The sequence below is a fragment of the Rhipicephalus sanguineus genome, chromosome 4 (genome assembly GCF_013339695.2).
Source record: "Rhipicephalus sanguineus isolate Rsan-2018 chromosome 4, BIME_Rsan_1.4, whole genome shotgun sequence".
Classification (NCBI taxonomy): domain Eukaryota; kingdom Metazoa; phylum Arthropoda; class Arachnida; order Ixodida; family Ixodidae; genus Rhipicephalus; species Rhipicephalus sanguineus.
Window position 1 is genome coordinate 68,690,886 of NC_051179.1, and position 20,696 is coordinate 68,711,581.

The following is a 20,696-nucleotide window of genomic DNA, read 5'->3' on the forward strand; positions in this document are numbered from 1 at the left end:
AATTTGAGGGCTGCTTAGCGAAAAAAGCAAGTGCGCGTTAGAATCGTGCAAATGCGGTATTTCGTGGTTTCGGCATTGTATACTGTGTTGTATTCCGCTGTTGACAAAAAAAGTCACAGTCTCGCCGCAACGGCGAAACAATGAATGCGATAGCAATAAATTGGAAATTTGGAATGTAACGCGAAGAAGCTTGAATTATTGGCCGATTAGCAACAATATTTCTTTGCGTGAACGAGCAAAACGAGATTGCGACTACGCGCACATATAGGCGAATTGGGCAACTTAGGACAGAGACTGAGGCAGCATAAGAACGACGTCGACAAGAAACGAACTGTTTCGAATGCCCTCGCCGAGCGCGCGGAGGCAACGGGCCGCAAGATTGACTGGGCAAACTCAAGAACTATCGGCCAAGAAGGAAGCCTAAAATCGCGGCTTTATCACGGAGTCGTTGGAAATACAAAACACACGTCACACACTCGATCGAATTGAGGGAGCCCTTTCCCCATCGTACACTCTCTCTTAGGTACAAAAAGTACATATAAGCACCTGTAACTTGCCTTCGCCCCATTAAAGGGAACAAATAAGGCTTCCGTAGTGAAGCCGAAACGTCTTTTATTCGTTTTTATTTTGGTCGGTGTCCTTCGTTTTATTGCCCCATGTTTCATCCCGACTAGACGAGCTTCCGTCGAACCCTCGACTTCGTTTCTGAACCGCCCACTTCAGGGCTTTACAACCAGTTAACAACCCCGTATCGAGTCCTCTCCCATTCTGTCCGCGGGGAAAGAATCTGTCAAATATTGCAACTTTAACGGCGGCGATAGAAACATTCAGGTATTGAAGCCTCCACCGATTTTGTTGAATCTCCCACGTCAAACGCGCTGGAAAGCCATCGGTACGCTCATCGCAAAGACTCGCACCGTAGCTTGTCGAACCATTCCTGTGATCGCCAGCGGCAGCCCGACCTAGGGAAGTGAATCAAGCTGTACCCTAGCCAGATCCACGTCCCACAATCATCGGCTTGGTCATGGTGCGATCGCAAACATCTAAGACACAGCGCAGCTGCCTTGACGACGTTGTCTTCCAAAGTCCGAGCAAGCGTCGGAGTGCTGACTGGAGAACTTGTGATAACGCTCCTCGCTTAACAAATGAGCTGATAAGAATGCTCTCATCGCATAAGGGTTGCTCAACAAAACATGGCGACATCTCTAGTGGTACCAAGCCTCGGCGGTCTTTTGAGAACCGTTGACGGACTACCACCGGTGAACACGTGGTCATAGTAAGAGTTGCTCCAGCGGTTAGCTTCTGAATCAACAGATCGTAGCGCACCCCAGGATAGAGGTATATGCTTTCATCAGACAAGAAATCAATCGGGGTTATCGGAGACCACCTTCAACGGAGCTACTCGCACGCTCACGGTGAACCACGCAAAGAATACCAACGGCGATATCGTCTTCAGCGATGAAGATACTCAAGTGACTGCAACTTTGCTGAATCGAGGTGTTTCGGCGAACCAACTTCGGCAACAAGCAAAGACCACACCCATCCAAGATGCACAGCGTGCAATTGCTGTACGTTGCATGCGACCGGAACCCGTACACCATGACTCATGTGCTCAAAAGATTTGGCTGCATGTTTTTCGAGAAACGGCGCGTGTCCTTCACTGAACCACTGCCAACAGATCGAGTATGCGCCTTGTGCAGCGCAGTTCCTGCTAGGACCATTCCGCTTCCATGTCGCCATGTTGCGTGCCTTCACGACCTCCTCAGTCCCAACGACACAGCAAAGCACCACGGTGCTCTTTGACCGAGGCACAACGTCCCATTTCCAAAGCGTGACATCAACATTGTTTGTGACAAACCCCCTGGAGAGCTTGGACAATGTGGTGTTCTGCGTGAATGCAGTTTACGGCTGCCCTCTACAGATACTAAAGTCCCTAGATTTTTCCCTTCGTGTAAAGCATGCCGCTTGCAGGAAATTCAAGGTCACGCACGAGAACCGTCCTGTTGAAAGAGAGAAAAATCTAGGGAATTTAACAGATAAAGCTTGGCCAACTCGCATTTGAATAAAATTGATTGTGGGTCCATTTTCGAAGAAAAAGGTAAGCCTAAAACCTCTAGAAATATCGTATTTTTCGATTTCTGAAAGTTTCCTCGCATGTGAACGAAATTGATTGTGGGTCCCAGGGGCGTAGCCAGAAATTTTTTTCGGGGAGGGGTTCAACCATACTTTATGTATGTTCGTGCGTGCGTTTGTATGTGTGCGTGCCTATATATACGCAAGGCAAATTGAAAATTTTCGGGTGGGGGGGGGGTTGAACCCCCCACCCCCAACCCTCCCCTTGGCTACGCCCCTGGTGGGTCCATTTTTGAGCAAAAAGGTATACAGGCCTAAGAATAAAAACAGCGCTAAACACGGGACGAGAAGAGGACATATACACATACACCATGCAGCACTAACCAGCCCAATCAAGCACATTGTTAAGGTATAGGCCTAAAGCCTTTACAAATATCGTATTTTCGATTTCTGAAAGTTTCCTCGCATTTGAATAAAATTGATTCTAGCTATATTTATGAACAAAAATGTAAGCCTATAAGCTTTTAGAAATATCGTATTTTTCAATTTCTGAAAGTTTCCTTGCATTGGAATGAAATTGACTGTGGGTCTATTTTCGAACAACAAGGTAAGCCTCAATGTCTGCCTTACACCCCGTGTACATTAGGGCTGAAGAAAGTGATGCATACGAAACCTCGTCCTTTAGCCTTTAGAAATATCGTATTTGTCGATTTCTCAAAGTTTCCTTGCATTTGAATGAAATTGATTGTGGGTCCATTTTCGAACAAAAAGGTAAGCCTCAATGTCTGCCTCACGCCCTGTGTACATTAGGGCTGAATAAACTGATGCATACGAAACCTCGTCCTTTAGCCTTTAGAAATATCGTATTTTTCGTTTTCTGAAAGTTTCCTCGCATTTGAATGAAATTGATTGTGGGTCCATTTTCGAACAAAAAGGTAAGCCTCAATGTCAGCCTCACGCCCTGTGTACATTAGCACTGTAACATTAGGGCTGAAGAAACTGATATGCATACGAAACCTCGTCCTTTAGCCTTTAAAAATATCGTATTTTTCGATTTCAGAAATTTTCCTTGCATTTGAATAAAATTGATTGTGGATCCGTATTCGAACAAAAAGGTAAGCCTAAAGAACTATCGTATTTTTCGATTTCTGAAAGTTTCCTCGCATTTGAATGAAATTGTTGGGGGTCTGTATTCGAAGGAAAAGGTAAGCCTATAGCCTTTAGAAATATCTCAGTTTTCGATTTGTGAAAGTTTCCTCGAATTTGACTGAAATTGATTGTGGGTCCATTTTCGAACAAAACGGTAAGCGTTAAGCCTATATAGCCTATAAGTTTTTTATTTATTTGAATCTTTCTCGCTTTTTTGCTCATAAACAACGACGCCGACGGCGGCACCGGAATTTCTGCGAAACGAGCTCTTAATTGTTTCATACATTTCCATATAGTGATGATCGTGTTACGTGACGGAGGGACGGGCGTGGACGCGAAGGTTTCTCGTTTATTCCTTTTATCCTTTTATCCGTTTATCCTTTTATTATTTTTTTTTGTATCGCTGGTACAACTCAGGTATAGATGGCTTAGATGCATACGCGCTGTGCAAGTGTTGGTGTATAGCTTAACGGTTAAGATGCTCGCATTCGGAGCGGAGGGGCTGGGTTCGACTCCCAGCACCACCAAGACAGTTTTTTTTTATTTACAATTATTCGCTGTATGTGACATAGTGACGAACGGACAAGCACAGAAATTTGTCGTTGATTCGACACAGAGACGTTTCTGCATTTAAATGTGATCTCCTTATAATTTGTTTGCATCGCCAATACAACACATTCATATTGTTCAGATATACTCACCTACTGCAGGCGCCGGTATTTGTCCAGGGGACAGGATGCCCTGCTTCTGAGCATAAGGTCGTAGGTTCGAAGCCCGGCACCAAGGTGAATTTTTTATTTACGCATTTATTTCTTTTTTTTTGTATGTTTAGTCTTACGTGACAGAGGGACGGACGTTCCTCCTGTAATGTTATACTCCGTAATATCACCATAATCCTCGATTCTGCTTATACACATCCGCATCGAAAGTACCTCCAAGGTGCGCTGGGTGCTGACGCTCTGGGTATCTACGCTGCAAGACGACAGACCTTACCGCATGGTTTTCAGCGGAACGAAAGTATGCGATAATGGGTCCGGTTCGTTTAATCAAGCTAACTTCCCACCACACCCCATTGCTTGGACTTTCTGGTCAATGGCGCATTACAATGGGAGAAATCCGAGCTAAAGGTTCCCCTGATGCATTGGCTTCCTCGCAATAGATGCCCAAACGCAGTCGAAAAAGTTGAGGCCCTTATCACCCACGATAAGGCTCAACTTTTGTCTGACGTCACACCTTGCAGCGACGGGCCTACTACGCTTTCATTCCGAGCTAAGGTTCCCCTGATGCATTGTCTTCCTCGCAATAGATGCCCAAACGCAGTCGAAAAAGTTGAGGCCCTTATCACCCACGATAAGGCTCAACTTTTGTCTGACGTCACACCTTGCAGCGATGGGCCTACTACGCTTTCATTTCGAGCTAAGGTTCCCCTGATGCGTTGGCTTCCTCGCAATAGATGCCCAAACGCAGTCGAAAAAGTTGAGGCCCTTATCACCCACGATAAGGCTCAACTTTTGTCTGACGTCACACCTTGCAGCGACGGGCTTACTATGCGTTCCTTGCGAGCTCAAGGTTCCCCCGATGCGTTGGCCTCACCGCAAAAAAATGCCCAAAAGCAGTGGAAAAAGTTGAGGCCCTCACGGGCCGTAACTCGGGCTGGGAAATGAAGGAGGTTCTGACCCCCCCTCCCCCCGGAAAAAATTCCTGGGTACGGCGCTGGGCCCTTATCACCCACGATAAGGCTCAACGAAGAAAAAAAAAACTTTCATTGCAGCACGGGCCTTTCGCAGCCCCTCACGCTGCGAAAGGCGAGCGCCTTAACCATTGAGCTAAGCGTCAACGCTTCCTTGGCCCCAATGAATCTGAACCACATGAATGCTTCCTACCGACAAAGAAAAAAAGAATACCGCACGTCGCAGCACTGGGATTCGAACCCAGCCCCTCACGCTCTGAAGGCGGGAGCCTTAACCATTGAGCTAAGCACAATTTTTTTTCTTTATTACCTTTTCTTTCAACAAACAGCGTTACACGAACCGAGTACAAAAGGGTAAAATACATCAGCTCGCCTCAAGCGTGATGTAGGTTTAAAAGGGCTTCAGTCAAGCTAACTCATCCAACATCGATATCCACTCAGGAATATTCTCCGCATGTAAAACGCAATGATGTGCTCTGCCGTCGTCAGTGGCACAAGGACCTCTCGGAAGAACGCTACCTTCTGGCCATTCCGAAATGTTTGCGTACCGAAATACTACAGGCCATTCATGACGACCCCGCACGTCTTCCAAATATATAACACTCTCGATGAAGTGTGTTGCGCTGAGCGCGCATCAACGTCATCGTGTCGGACTGCCATTCGAGCCTTCCACAGGGTATGCATACATATCAACATAACCATATCACAAGGAACGCCCCCTGTGTCGTCACAAGGCAGGAATGGTACGCCAAATGTTGACAACGGGAAGGCTTTTTTGATTATTATGCGCTGAACGATGTCCCACAAAAATGTTTCATCGTGGCAGTCAAGAAAGCAATGGTATATATATGGTTTCAGCTTCTCTGCATAATACGCAGTTAATCGTCCAGGGAACAAAAATGCCTTAGTTTGAAGCCATGGTTTCACAGGGAGCGTTTCTGTGTGCGATTGGAATAATAATGTTCCTGCCGAACTTCGTAGAAGCATGGCTCTAACCCTTTAAGTACATTGTGTTCTGAAACACCAAGAAGTATTTTGATCAGTATACTAGTACAGGAAAAAAGACATCTATTAAATCCTTATACAGCTTTCTCTTTGGGACTAAAGACTGATAATCAATGGAAGAATGTGTCCTAAGCCAGCATTTCATGTAGAAATGCTGGTAGTGGACCATGTGTCACGGTGCTTCTTGACACGACATACGGTCTGCAAGGTGGTCACGCAGGTGAACTTGTATCACTGCTTCAATGCCACTATGAGTCCGCCTCGCCACTGGTGGGGGAAGCCCGAGCTCAACTTTAGCTTCTGTAGAGGCATCTGGTCACCTTCCTCAACTACGTCAATGTCCCGAATGTCTGGACATGGCGTCCGATGCTCTACCAACTGACCTACGGCAGCGGTCGTCCTCCCGTGCACTTTATCGGGTATATCCGTGCATTTAAACCTGAAAGTGTTAGTCCGCGCCGCTCGTAGCCAATGACGGAGTGTGTGGAACACTCTTTGGCTTGCACAGTGGCGTAGCCAGTGGGTGGCACACCAGGCCCATGCCCGCTGTGCCATTAATGACCGCGTGTGGTACCTCACGAAAAAAAAAAATGCTTGAGGCCAGTCCCGGCATTGTAGCTTACCCGAACAAAGCGATATTAATTGCAATAGGCGCGAAAAACAATGCGAGTACTATTTAGCAAAGTGACAAAACTTTATTCCGTGTGAAGCCGCGGGCCGCTATCGAAAGGTCGGCGGGCAGCGTGTTTGAGACCCCTGGTGTATAGTGAGGGATTCCGGATTAATTATCGCCGCCTATAACCTTCCTATGATCTAAGTTTTTGAGTGTTATTAAGTCGAAAGCCTTAGATGTCTCAGCAAACGCGAAATTTCACCACCGGCGTCCCGCGGCGTCGGGGATGAGTGATGCAAAAATATCATCGTGTGATGACGTCACCATATGAATTCACGATGACGTCACACATCACCAAAGTTTGTGAAGTAATAACTAAGCCATTATGACGTAATTATGACGTAGCTTCGTCAAAGTGCGATCACGGAAGCAATGCAAAACAGGTGCGCGGTACCTCCGATCTTGGAGGCAGTGCAAAACCACGGTGCAGAAAGCTTTCGAAGGATGGCGGAGCAGGATCGATACCATAGGCTTTAAATACCATATAGTTAATACTAACTCTATGTGTGATGGTAAGTGTTCTTGAAGCATGATTAGCGCTTCCATTCGCCAATGAGCTGTTGTGTAGTTCAATGGCGGTGGTCGTTGCAAGCCTGGTGCAACGCAACTGGTGGCGCGTAACAGCTTAGTAAAACCAGTAAGCACATAGAAGCATGCCAGGAAGCAGTAATGTTTCAAGAACGATTTCACCCTCACCCTATACCACAATGCAGCAGCTTGCTTCCATGGCCGGCGATGCTTGTACCATCAACGATGCGCTCCCACTGTTGCGTTTCAGTCGATGAGTAACTGGCCTTTATTGCACTTATATTCTACACACCTATAGACGCGTTTTCGCCAGCGCTTGCCGTTCTCCGGCAACATTGTACGTTCACCGGAAGCGCACCCTAAAGAACTTCCTCTTTACTGTGTTTTAGCGTGGCTTTAGCCTGCCTTGCTGCCGCAGCTTCTTGTGTTTCAATGTTTTCTGCGGATAGAATTATTCCGATGAGGCGCTCGCAAACTCACTGCTGTGTGGTGCCAAGACGCAGTCTGCGTTCCGGATCTAATTTGCTATCGCAAGTCCAGACGTTCTGTTTCCCGAACGATGAAGGCAGATAGAAAGCCTGGATTGCAGCGATCAGGTGAGAAAACTCGATTCCGACAAAGAGCACGTAGATTTGCTCTGCCCATTCCATCAAAGGCTGGTAAAGCTCAGCGCATACTCAAATGGCAAAGAGATGATGCTAAGACGTCAGTCGAAGATTCACAATTGCAAGGAACATAGGCGTGCGCAGGGTTCTTCTTCAGGAAGGCGAAGGTGCAGACTTTGCCCCCCCCCCCCCTCCCCTCGTGCGCACGCTTGTATGGAGACAGAGACAGCACATGTGCAACGGGCCGGCTGCGCTATTCCCCAACTTCGTCCTTCTTTCTCTCGCGCTAGCCGAGAGCGAGGGCCCAAGCTCCGTTGTCGCTCTTTGTCATTACACTCGGCCATGAATGCGAGCGTGCGGAGCTACCGAAATTGTCTCTGAAGGGCGGCACTGGCTGTGCCGCGGTGGTCAGTCATGTGCACGCGGCGACTTGTCCTGCTGAACTGCCAAAAATTCTGGTGGACCACACTGACTGTGTCGGGGTGGTCTTTGCAGGTCTCGTCCACGCTGTGAATTAATGTGGTAAGCTGTAGAATGTGGAGCTAGCAAGTGGTATTGACTGATACTGAGTGATCGTATCGGTTGCAGGTCGCCGTGACCACTATCCCGTCGCAGTTGAGAAGACAGGGCAGGAAATCATGAATGTAGCGCCACTTTGCGGGGATGTCTGCGCAGGGCCGAAGTCACGCGCTGGCTTCTGAGGCAAGTCGTGCTCTTGCGGTAGAGAGAGAGAATAAACTTTATCGAAGAATTGGTACGTGGCTAATCCCGGGTGGAGCCCTCTTGTAGAGCCCCACTGGCCACGGCGGCTCGCCGGGCCTGGTCTAGGGTCACCAGTTGGCTCCCCAGTGCCAGCTCGGAAAGCCGTGCCTCTTGCGGATGATGTACAGGTGGTTCTTAACTAAGTGCCGCGTGAAGTCAAGCCGTGCTCGTCAGAATCCGTTTCATCAGCTGCAAACATGGGCTGCACCGGCAAGTCTTCGATGGCAATATTATGATGCCATAGCAATATCCTCAGGTAGGATAGGCACCTCAGCTTATTCTATAGTCGGATACAACTTTAGAAGTCAGCGGCATTTCATCCTCAAAGACGGATGAACACAAGTCTGCACCAATGAGCGCGCACTCGGGACTGACGTCATGAGCAGGACGGCCGGTGGCTCCACCTTCGGAGAACATCGGCGCGTTCATGAGCGGGACTATTTCTTCAGTCGCGGAGGCGATCGGCTGCCGCGCCTCTCCTGACTTCTTAAGTTGTATCCGACTATAAACAGGAAACTCTGATGCATATAGGAAGTGCTAGGTTTTGGATAAGGCGCACAGGATTAATGAATATTACCCAGATTTGTGCCGAGAAAGGGTGATTATCAAGTCTGACTAACGTAGCGGAAAGTTCTTGTCTTAGCGCACTGAAACGGGGACACTCACGCAGATGGGCGACCGTTTCTTCGCAGATAGCCAAGTCTGTGCTTAGCACTTTGGGAGGCTTTGAAAGCGTTATTGCGTTTATTGCGGACAACTGGTCTCAGAGACAAACTTTAAGCACAGTTGTACTCTCCTTTCCATTTTTCGCTCTTCTTTCCATTTTTTTTTGTAACACCTCTTTTCTACCATCTTTTATACCTCTTTACCCCTTCCTCTGCACAGAGTAGCCAGCCGGTCTAAGAAATGGCTAACCTAACTGTCTTTCCGCTTGTTCCTTCCTTTCTTCCTGCCTAGATTTGCCCGAGTGACATCAAGGTTATTTTAATATAAACATGGATCACAAAAAAATTGCAGCCATTCTGCATGTCCACAGGTTTATTTATCCCGCTTTCTGTATTTATATGTAACACTGCCTCAAAATTTGAGCTGTGAAAAAGTACATGAAACAAAGTGGAGAAAATCATGCTTGTCCTGCTTACCAATAGCATGTTATCTGTAGAATATCAATGCTAGTTCTCTAGTCAATTCCGAAGTTGCAAAACATTGTTGGGACGTCTAGAGAATCGCAACTTTATGGCGTGTAGTACAACATTGCCCTGAAGATCATGTAAACGTTGAAAGTACATTCCTGCAGCATAATCGTCACAATACAACGTGTACCACAAGCAGGATCTGGCCTCCTCATGCGTTCAGGGCATCGCACAGCAGGAACAGAGCGATTACCCTTTTGCCAGAGGTTCGTCTCCTATACAGCGTCGTCAAAGTATAGAAAGATGAACAGGAAGTGCCTTTGTCATTGAAAAGAGTAGGTGGCTGGGCGCCAGCAAGCTGCCTTGGGTTCACCATCTGCCCTTGACAAGTCTGTGCACGCTTGCTACCAGCAGTCACCCAAAAAACGCTAAGAAAACAGGCTTGTCCTATAACAACAGCACAAAAAAGGCATTTATTTCTTATGATTCTGGTAATGCCGTCGTCAACATAGTGGGAACTTCTATGACGAAACTAAAGAGTAAGATGCTCAGTACGGGCCTGAAAGAAAAACTTGCTTGAGTGGATGATGATCCAAGTCGTTGCTGGTCACTGTCATTGCATAAACCTGGTATAATGCGGCACATCTAGCGTCGTCGCATCTGGCACCGGAAAGTGGCTCACTAGCGGGTTATCCACGGCACCGGAAGACAAAAAGTTTGGTAGTGGTTCACAGGGGATCACAGCTAGGCGTATGTCGATTGATCCGGGGGTACTCTGGCTGTGGTTTGAATGTTTGCGTACAGCAACGAAGATGAGACCTTTGTAGTCGGCTGCATTAGCTTTCGCTGCACTTTCTTTGACTGGGTGGTTCTGGAGGGCGTCTTGTCCTCCAAGTGCACCAGCGGGTTTCACCTGCACATACGAGGGTGAAGATCATAAAATATATATACGTAAAAGGAGTGCAACCTAAACTACAACCAGAACTCAGTATTCTGTAGTTATGAAAGTTTTAAACGGGCAGTTTTCTCCACACAGCCCAAGCTGAGCACTTTGTGTCAAAGTTGCGGGAGTGATGTCATATGTAAAAAAAAATCGTGGCTGCTGCAGAAGAGTACTGGCACTACACTGTTTACTGCAATAGCCATATATACATTTAGCATGCCGATGGCAGCCTAACTTCACTGCTGTGCTCTCTCCGGGTTTACCTGTAGCACTGACATTCGGCTAACCGAATCAGCTCTGGACTGCTGCGATGAGCAAAATCAGTTCGACGGGGACGGTCTGGAGCACGCGCAACGCTGGTAGTTGTCTATAACTAAGTACACCTCACATCAAGAGTGATAAAAAAGATGCACAGTGTGGATAATTTAACCAAAGCTTTACGCCAAGCGCGCTGCAAGTTCGATGACAAAAACTTGTAACCGCCATCAGCAGCATAACCCTTAGATAGCAAACATAACACATATCAACAGGTTAGTTCTGTAGAAATATTCTTTAGTGAACAGTTGCCCAGGATACTATAACTTTCGCGATATTCCGCATAATTTGTAATGGGTCAAGCACCGTACCGGAAGTATCTTTGGCAGTGTTCCAAGACAACGATCTTCGAACAGTGCCAGGCATGCTGTGAGCAACTACAATCTCGGAGACCTACGAAACCTTACGAAAGTGACAGACAACATCGATACATGGACCAAGTTGACGTGAAGTAAAGCAAAGAAATTACAAAGCCTGTGGCAACTGCGTGAGTAGTCTGATTATTGGTGCCTCCTACCGCAATGAAGCATCTTTAAAATAGCATGAAAATAAACGGGCAGGTGAGAAGAGCAGAAGTGTGAACAACTGTACGGCGTCAGAGCACTAAGTCGTAATCTACCGCGTCATAGAAGCTCTATTCAATGAACCCCAGGGCTCTAGTTTCAAAAATCTCACTTGCCTGCCATAAATATCTGTGGCGCTGTAGGAATCGTGGCTATGGGCTCGCTGGCTCCAGAGAGGTGGACGTTCATAATCGACGTTGTCCAGTGCGGTGGTCGTTACACTAACACTGCTTGCATCGGGTTCTACGGGGGGCGCTCTGAGCCCAAGTTGGACCATCGTGGACACCTTCACGTAGACCTCCTCCTCGGCTCTGTCATCGGGCAAACCTGTGTACTGACTCCAGTCCTCCACCACAGCCAGCGCGTATGCTGCTGCCGCGTGCAATGCCAGGGGCCCACGAAGCGCTTTTGCCGCCTCGGGAAGGTGCAGCAGCTTCATGTATGGGGCATCTGCACGCAGACGCTTGTACACCTGAAGAAATTCCTGCACCAATGAATCGAAGGATTTAGTACTTCTCGATAGGTTACAAGAGCTTTCGGTTTTGTATAGCAAAGAAGTACATAGAGCGCTACAGACAATATGCTTGCTATACCTGCATATGTGTATCGAGTGCACTATGATAAAGCCGTATACAGTAACCAGTATGCAGATTTAGTCTCTGCAGGCATGCAGAGTAATATGATTCTTTTTTTTTTGCCCCTATAATACCATTGAGCATTAAATTCCTTGCCCTGTGCATCTAGTCACGCCAACACATCCTTTCTATCACAAAGTCAACTGGTGAGCGTTTTCATAGTCAGTTTTATCATCTCCCAATAGGCAAAGAGAAAATATTTCCGCAAAGAGATTCCCTCTTACCAGTTCGGTGACCACACGAAGAAAAATGTCTGGGAGCCATTTCTTACATTAGAACGCAAGAATTCGGTTTCATGGCGACTTACATTGTGCGTCGATACGAATCTAGCTGTTGCTTGTTTTATAGGCAGCAGTAACGTGTTCATCGTTGATGTAATAATTATGGTACGTTAAATCGCACGTAGCATTTCGTCATGCAACCTCGTCACTGGAGCACATACTTGCAAAATGTGATCCTTGGATTTCAGCTCTGGAATAACGTCGACGACCCAGGGGTAGCGAATTATAAGGAACTCCAGTATACGCTCCGCATGCTCCATCCCTGCAAAGCTCCAGGACTCGGAGACGTACTGCTGCAGTATTTGCATCGGGCCCTGCGTCACGTGGAGAGAAGGAATAGGCATAAGTGAACTTGTCAGCCGCACTCATCATGGACGAGATAGGATACAACAGCAAACTGTTACATAACTTGCTGTAGCCTCAAAAAGGACAAAGAATAAGGCGATTGAAAGTTCTAGCGATCCTCTTCGTGAATGTTATTCAACATTTATTATTATTATTTGCTTTGAATACATAGAAAACACGAAGACACAGAGGAAATAGGGAGGGAACAGGCTGACAACTGCCACCTAAAGGGGCACAACGCCTGCCTGCTCCTTCGGGAAGGGAAACATAGAGGAAAGGAAGATGGGGGGGGGGGGGGGGAGAAAGAGGAAAGAAAAAAAAATGACCCAGGCATAAACACAAAAGAGTAGTCACATGGAAAAATGTCTATAAACGCGAGGCATAATCGGTATTGTTTAAGAAAGTTAGTAGGAAGCCATGACAAACCAACCATACCAACAACGAAGTAGTACAATCTCACTAGGGAGCTATTCTGCTTCTCTTGCATATATAAGGAGCCTTCTCAGTCCTGCTTATATTTGGTACTTCACATGTAATTCCATTAGAGATAAAATAAGGGCAACAAGCTGACACATAATTAACAGAGTAAGTAGCAGGAAGTATACTGCTCCATTGAAGAAAAGAGGAAGTAGCTCAAACGAGTATTATTGCAACTTAGCGTCTCGTCAAACAAAGCTGAATATGGACCTTATTGTATCGATTATGAAGTCGACTAAATTTCTTTGCACTTTTGTAGTTTCCTTTGTATTCAATGACCCATTTGACAAGATAAAAAAGCAGCGTTTTTAAACACCAGTAGTTCCTTAAGAGTGAAGAGGAATAGCTTTACGGTTAAAAGTAGAACACTTGCATGGCTACTTGCAGCATTACGATTGTAGTAAGTGTAGGCAGTAACTCCTTACATCTGCGAGTCCTAATTGCTCAAGCCCCATGCTGTTTCTTAAGACACCAAACATTCCAGCTTGGCCGACACAATTATATATAGCCGCATATGGGGTAAGATGGTGCACAGTCCAAGCGATACTTGAGCATAGCGATCTGTCCTAGGGGATTGGGACAATGTTCCTTGCGACAATTGCTCCAGCAGTGCAGCTGCCTTGACGATACAGACGACAGCGATAAAAAAGTACGTACCTTGAACTGGCCCATTAGTATAATGCTGCAGATTGCTGCCCGGGTTTGAGGCCACCGCTCTCCAAAGGCGCGGATGGCGTCTGCCTGAGCGTCATCATACAATCGTACTGGCACTTCATACGAAACGTGCGGGAAGAGCTCAATCAGGTCATCCGCCCGGGTCCGGAACCAACCGCGGTTCGTGCCGTATCCGCGCGGGCAGGACAGGTTGCAAAGTAGCACGCCCAGTAGCACGTAGAAATCATCGATCGTGGCCGACGGTTCCGAGTCGGTCATCAGGTGGTTCAGCTGCTGGCGTACCTCCGCACTGCTCACTATCACCGGCTCCAGCTCCAAACCATCTTTGTCGGCGCTGTTCAAAACCTGACGAGAGGAAGAAATGGCAGCTGTCAGCGTGCCGTTCGATCCCCGCAACATACGGACATACGTTCTCAACATTCTCAGGACAAACATATTGCGTACTTCAACGAACAAAAGTAAAGCTATTAATTTTGAGAAGCGTTCGGCACGAGACAAGAACCTTGAATATATATCGGAAGATAAACAAAAAAAAACTTATTTATGGTGCATATTCAAAAATGGTACGCCAAAATGGTGTGCAAACGCATTAAGTTGTCCAGTAGAACGCCGCATAACACACCAGAGCACGCAGATGTGACACACGAACAGACCCTAATGTCGGGAAGGCAGGGAAGCTGTTGATCAGTTAGCCGGAGTGATGGCATGCGTACACACGAAAGTACCTACAGGGACTTTTTCACACACAGCTATTTGAACATCTGTTTTACACTAAAAACGCCTGCTCCTTATTCGAAAGCTATGCAAAACTATTCAGAGCTATTCAGACTCATTCTATGAAAATTATTATTATTACCGAAACTATGAAAACTGATATTATGTTTGTGAAAACTAATACTAGCGCAATGATAAACGTGGACTACCTTGAGTCGTTGCTTTGTAGATTCATATCGCTATGTTAAATAACAACAAAAACAACACCATTCGGCTGCTCTTTCATGCAATATAATGGAAAATATGGCTGATGCGATGGTCAGCCTGTAAGCTAGACTGCTTTGTTCCCTAAACCTTGTCTCATAACATCTTGAGCCGTGATTCACCCGTTTTCGCTTTTCTACGTTTGATTATGATACCTCTTAATGAAGTAAGGTAGTTGTGCTCATGAAATTCTTAGTGAAGTTTATCTGTAATTGAAAAAAAAGTAAACTAGGTTCGGCCCGAAATAAACATCAAAGAATTGAGGTAACTTTTTTTAAAGGAAGCGGAGATTGGTGAATATGTATAGTCACTAACAAAGTGTTGGTACTAGATAATTTCGGGCTGAGAAATCTTACTAACTCACTTTATCACCGTACTTTACCAGCTTATCGCATTCTACGATCGCACAAATGACAAAACATGTTGCTGACCTTCTGGAAATCGGCCCCGCAGACCAGCTCTATGAAGCCAAGCAGGCAGGCAACAGCAGTGTCCGGGTCGCGACTCTTTGTAAGCAGACGAATCCACTTTGGATCAAACTCCCCTTGCGGTGGAAACACGAACACCTTTTGAGTGGCCATCACCGTAGGCATGGATCTGCTGGCGTCCCAGAGCTGCAGCATCGTGGGAGCTATGGATGTGGCGCCTCGGCGCTGTCCCTGTACGGCAGGGTTGGATCTGGTCTCTTGCATCACGGGAGTATCGGATATAGCGAGTTCCTGGGCTGCTGACAACAGAGGATTCGAGGGTCTGGAGATGTTCACAGACTGTTGTAGCACGGGAGGCTCGGATGTGGCGCTTTGCAAGGGTTGTGGTACCACCCCAATCATCTCTGCAATGCTCCACTGTGTGCAGACATACTCCTGCAGTCGCTTCATTGGGCCCTGCGTGATGTGAAAGGGGAGGCGAAAAATAAGCGACTTATCAAGGGCACTGCTTTGTACTAGCAAGAATATTAATACCTTGGTCTGTTGTGACGGTGGAAGGTACAAAGCACAAAATAGATGTCGATTTCTTGCAGCCTTCTAGAGATTCCCATTCTGAATCTCATCTACCATTTGCACGTCATGAAAAACCAAGCATACGAGCATGCCGGCAAAAAGTTCTCACGAGTTCAACCTCTTGTTCAGCACATATTTACTCTAATTTGTAGTCTTAGTCTGGAATATGTTGCCAGGTCTTGTTGCCAGATCGAATGGAATCTAGTGCAGCAGTGTGACTCAGGATGGAAGAAAAACGAAGTGGCTCTTTCATGTGTAAACATAGAAAACGTTGAAGAGTAACTCGAACCAGTATGATCGCTAACTTTCCGTCTTCTCAAATAAAACTAATAATGAACCCTTTCATACTGAATCAAAACGGGATTAGAAATTCTTTGAACACTGCTATTTCGATATGGCACACAGAGCCAGTCATACATACTGCACTGCAAAATAATTGATCGTTTCCAATGTCAGTATGATTTAGAGTAATATAAAACTGTGGCAGTGACCTTCCAACTAAAGAAATTCAATTATTTCAGAGTGCGAGAAGACCTTCGCTGCCACAAGGTGTGAATTTGAGACTTGTACGCACGTTCCTCGCAGCGACAGAAATGTTGCAACTTAGCACTAGTACACTTGCAAAAGTGCAGTGCAGAATTAAATAGAGGAAAGCATATGGAGTTTTCGATTACATCCAGAAGGCCTAATAGCTCAAGCACCCATGCAGTTTCTACCGAGCGGAAATTCTCAAAAGACATCTAGCATTCGAGAATTTCCCCTTGGCAGACACGCATGAGCACTGCCCAGTATGTTGCAAAACGAGACACATCTAAGCGATCCTTGACTAATGCTGCCAATCTTAATTTTGGATGCGAGCCTCTCTTTTCGTGGGGACACGTGGTGCAAGGAGATTCATTCTACCGGTGGCTACCATGAAATGGTACGTACCTGAAAACGGCCCTCGACGATAGTGCAGACGATGTTTGCTGCGGTGTGGGGCCACTGTTCTCCTAGGGCGGAAAGTGCGTCTGCCTGCGACTCGTTGTACAGCGACACTTGTGGCTGCTCCGAAACAGCTGGAAACAGCTCGACGAGTTCGTTCACGCGGTTCTGGAACCAGTACTGGTCGTGGATGGTGCCTTCCTTGGAGTTCACGTTGCACAGCAACACACCGAACAGCACGTAGACATCGTGCATCGTGGCCACGGGCTCCGAGCCTGTCATCACGTTCCGCAGCTTCCGGCGTACCACCGCACTGTTGATCTTCACCTCTTCCAGCCACAGGCAATCCGCGTCGCTGCCTTGCAAAACCTGACGCGGAAATGAAACGATATCCCTTGAGCACGAGGTTCCCTTCCCGCGACGTTAAAATTTTCTCAGATATCGTACACATCAGAGAACAAATCAAGGTGCTGAACCCTCAGCGTAAGGCCTCGCGTAGCTGAAATCCCACCAGGTGGTTCTGAAAATATGTGACAGCACCCGGAGTTCCATCTCGAAATCATGATTTACACGATAATCCGGCTCTAGGCTTGACTGCTTCGTTTCCTAACTCTTGTTTCGTATAACGCGGTAATGCGGAAGGCAGGCTATTTGACTTTTCTGTTTCAAATATGATATATCTTACAAAAAACACAATAACTTTGCCGATCAAGTACATAGTCAAATAATACTTCATTGAGCCAAAATAGATTACTTCTTGGTAAGAAATACTTTTTGACTTTATTTCTATTAGCACTTTTAGGAGGTATTAAGTAAGGAGTGCGGTATAAAGAATTTCACATGAACAGCATATACGTGAATTCGTTTCCGTAGATTTTTCTCATTGCTTTTCGTCATTACAAACACTTAGACAAATTTTAGCCCAATAAATCTTTCCGCCGTACTTTAGTGTGAACTACACTCGAGTCAATGTGAGAATGCAGTGGCATTTCGTACTCAAATGCTTATGCCCCAATGAGCTTACACTCGAGACTGACGTCATGATCCAGATGGCCTGGGACGCCGCCTTCCAGCTAGTTTTAGCGGGACTATTTCTCGCGCTTCTGCAATCTAGGCGGGGCCTCTTCTGCTTTAGAAGGTCTAGCTGATTATAGACACCAGCTGATCTCGTTCGACATCCATCACCCACAACGATCGAAAAGACAGCTTTCTTACCTTAAAATAATCGGCCCTGCAGAAAAGCTTGATGAAGCCAAGCAGACAGGCGACAGGTGTGTCGAGGTCGCCACCATTTGACACCAGGCGAATCCAGTTGGGGTCGAAATCTCGCATCCGTCGGGGGAAAGCGTAGACTGTTAGTCTGGGCACCGTGGTAACCATGGTTCTGTGGACTTGCCGGGCCTGTGGTCGCTCTGGAGTCATCTCCTTTTACTTTCTGTAGCCAAACGACACAATAAGATGCGGCAAGGGCGTTGCAGTATTTCCGTGCTGCACAAAACTCGTATATACAGTTGCTTAGACGATATAGGACAAGTTACGTAGCCACAATAGCGGGAAAGATTACGCAGGGAAAATTTCATTAGCTTATTCGCCGATATGCTAAAATTACAGCGCTGGCTTATAGAGCAATAACTACTGACTTTCATCTGCAGTCACTTGAATTTGTATTTGTAATGCAAAAACAGAGAATCACTATAGATCACTAGCCTTAGCGAAGCTGCATGTAGTCGCCCTTTTTAAACAAAAAATAGGCATTAAGCGAAGAGGTTTTCTCCGGTACGTTTTAAACATGGGTCGCAGAAAGAACACTGCAAGGACATTCAGAAATTATCACCGCTATCATAGTTAACCTTAACAGTTCGGCAGGCTGTCTTAAGAGCGTTGTTGTGTGCATAGATAATTTTAATGGGGTACAGAATTTAACTAGCAGAATAGAACGGTTAAAATATAACTATCTGAGCTTTCGAAGTAAATCATCTGGAGTAAGGTAGCCGACATAGAAAAGTACAGCATGGAAATAATCGAACATGCTCTAAAGAACTGACGAAGCTTAAAAGCGATGACGAGAAAGCTGGGCACAGACAGAAACCAGGTATATACATTAAAAAACGAGGAAGGCAAGATAGCTACCAATATGAATAAGATGCTTAAAGTAGCTGAAGAGTTCTACAGAGCCCTGTACCGTATCCGGCACAACCAGGACGATAATGGAAGAAGTAGTAGTCCAGAGGAATCGGACACCCTACCAGTGACGTCTGACGAAGAAAAGAAAGCCCTGGTGAGAATGCAAAGAGGCAAGTAACAGCAGATTTCTTGCAAGATGGTGGACAAATTTTGTGTGAAAAGCTGGCCGCCCTGTATACTAAATGTCCCTTGACTACGGGACATTTGCTCTGCACAAACCGCCTGTAACTCCGGTCGTTCTTGACAGATTCGAGAAATAGTTTCGTGAGGCGATAAACTTCGATACTCAGGTCATTCAACGAATACGACAAAAAGTGGTTCTGGACCTCTTTAAGGGACAGGGAGAGAGATGAGGGGGTCAGGGAACAGATGCGCTAACATCTTACCCTAAAATGCAGAGCAAGCACCCCCCCCCCCCCCCCGATCAATTCCAAATAATCGGCAGAGTGGAGGGAGAATGTATTGCCGGTTTGCCGTCTAAATTCAAAATGGCAGTGGCAAAACTTTCCTGCCACACAAAAAAAAAATTAACTCGGAAACGCAAAGCAACGTGATCATACAATGGGAAACAGGACGCCGAAGCGCGAGCACTGCTGATAATGACCGTACGAAAAAGCTCCAGGCGAAAGACACAGATCTCAAAGGCCGTAGTTTTACTAGCTAATTACGTCGTACGTACTACCGTCAATGTGAAGCTACAGGTCTCGAAGGCCATGTTTTTGCTCACGGGAAACTGGAAATAGTTATCGATCTCGCGCTTAGCGTTCAGGCGTCATCACGATGCGGGAAAGAAAAAAATCAAATTCTGACGACAAATTCCAGGCGCACGCGCTTAGAGATCGGACCGCTAAGAAGGAGCCTTCCCGGAAGCCTAGCCTAGCACGGCCTAGCACACAGGTTAGGCTTCTCGGGCTACTACACAAATGAGACCTCACTCGCTAAATCAACTTGGAAATAACTACAAGTTGAATAAAAGCGCTACGTAACGCGTGCACAGACGTACCCAATTTCAGTGTCCTTCCGCCAATAATATACATGCTAAAAGCAAAAAAAGAAAAAAAAAACGAGAGAGACGTAGGTCTAGTGGTTCCGTGGTGGCCATAAGAAATGGATTCTATGAGCGTTAATTGATATCATGACTATTGAGCCAAGAACTTGAATCTTTAAGTATGTTTGCATGCATGACTTAACCCATGTTACACAGGCAAAGCAAGCGCGGTTACGACCAACCACGGTTGACCGCGTTGAACCGCGGTTAGCGCCAACCACGGTTCGCCGATGTTACACAGCGCGAAAGCATCCATCCGGACTTGCTTTGGCATGAATTGCAGGGGCGTAGCCAGAAATTTTTTTCGGGGGGGGGGGGGGTTCAACCATACATTATGGATGTTCGTGCGTGCGTTTGTATGTGTGCGTGCACACATACACAAGCAAAATTGAAAAATTTCGGGGGGGGGGGGGTTTGAACCCCCCCAACCCCCCCCTTGGCTACGCCCCTGATGAATAGACCTTATGCAAAATCTGCTGCCATCTAGCGGCCGCAGTGCGCATTTCCGCCATGTTGAAGGCTAAGCGTGCTCCGCATGTGCACACACGGAGCGTACTTATCGACGTGTGGCGGCTGATAGGAACGGCAATGCCGACATATTTTCGTGTGCCGTGTTGCTGAGATTGAGGAAAATGGGACCCTGAAAAAAGGTTAGCAGGAAACTAGCCTCCATGTGTTATTAGATTTCCTTGCGGCCGACGGCAAGCGG

The 20,696-nt window shown here is 46.6% G+C and overlaps 1 protein-coding gene across 1 annotated transcript; it reads right to left on the reverse strand.

Moving 5' to 3' along the window:
• Nucleotides 1–1,933: 1,933 nt before the first annotated feature.
• Nucleotides 1,934–18,175, reverse strand: LOC119388807 (uncharacterized). Its single transcript, XM_049415221.1, has 7 exons — nt 17,971–18,175; nt 16,762–17,124; nt 15,262–15,714; nt 13,835–14,197; nt 12,517–12,669; nt 11,556–11,923; nt 1,934–2,000 (listed from the first exon to the last, which is right to left on the reverse strand). Exons 1-7 carry the CDS (start codon nt 18,133–18,135, stop codon nt 1,934–1,936), a joined length of 1,932 nt encoding a protein of 643 aa, XP_049271178.1. The 5' UTR covers nt 18,136–18,175.
• Between the last annotated feature and the right edge of the window lie 2,521 nt (nt 18,176–20,696).

What these genes read in the sequence shown, in the direction of transcription:
- LOC119388807 (XM_049415221.1), bottom strand. Translation starts at nt 18,135, where the DNA reads ATGGTTACCACGGTGCCCAGACTAACAGTCTACGCTTTCCCCCGACGG. An exon ending in TCGTCGAGGGCCGTTTTCAG is followed by an intron (nt 15,715 to 16,761) that starts GTACGTACCATT and finishes CACATCACGCAG; the next exon opens with GGCCCAATGAAGCGACTGCA. An exon ending in CCAAGGATCACATTTTGCAA is followed by an intron (nt 11,924 to 12,516) that starts GTATGTGCTCCA and finishes TCATTGGTGCAG; the next exon opens with GAATTTCTTCAGGTGTACAA.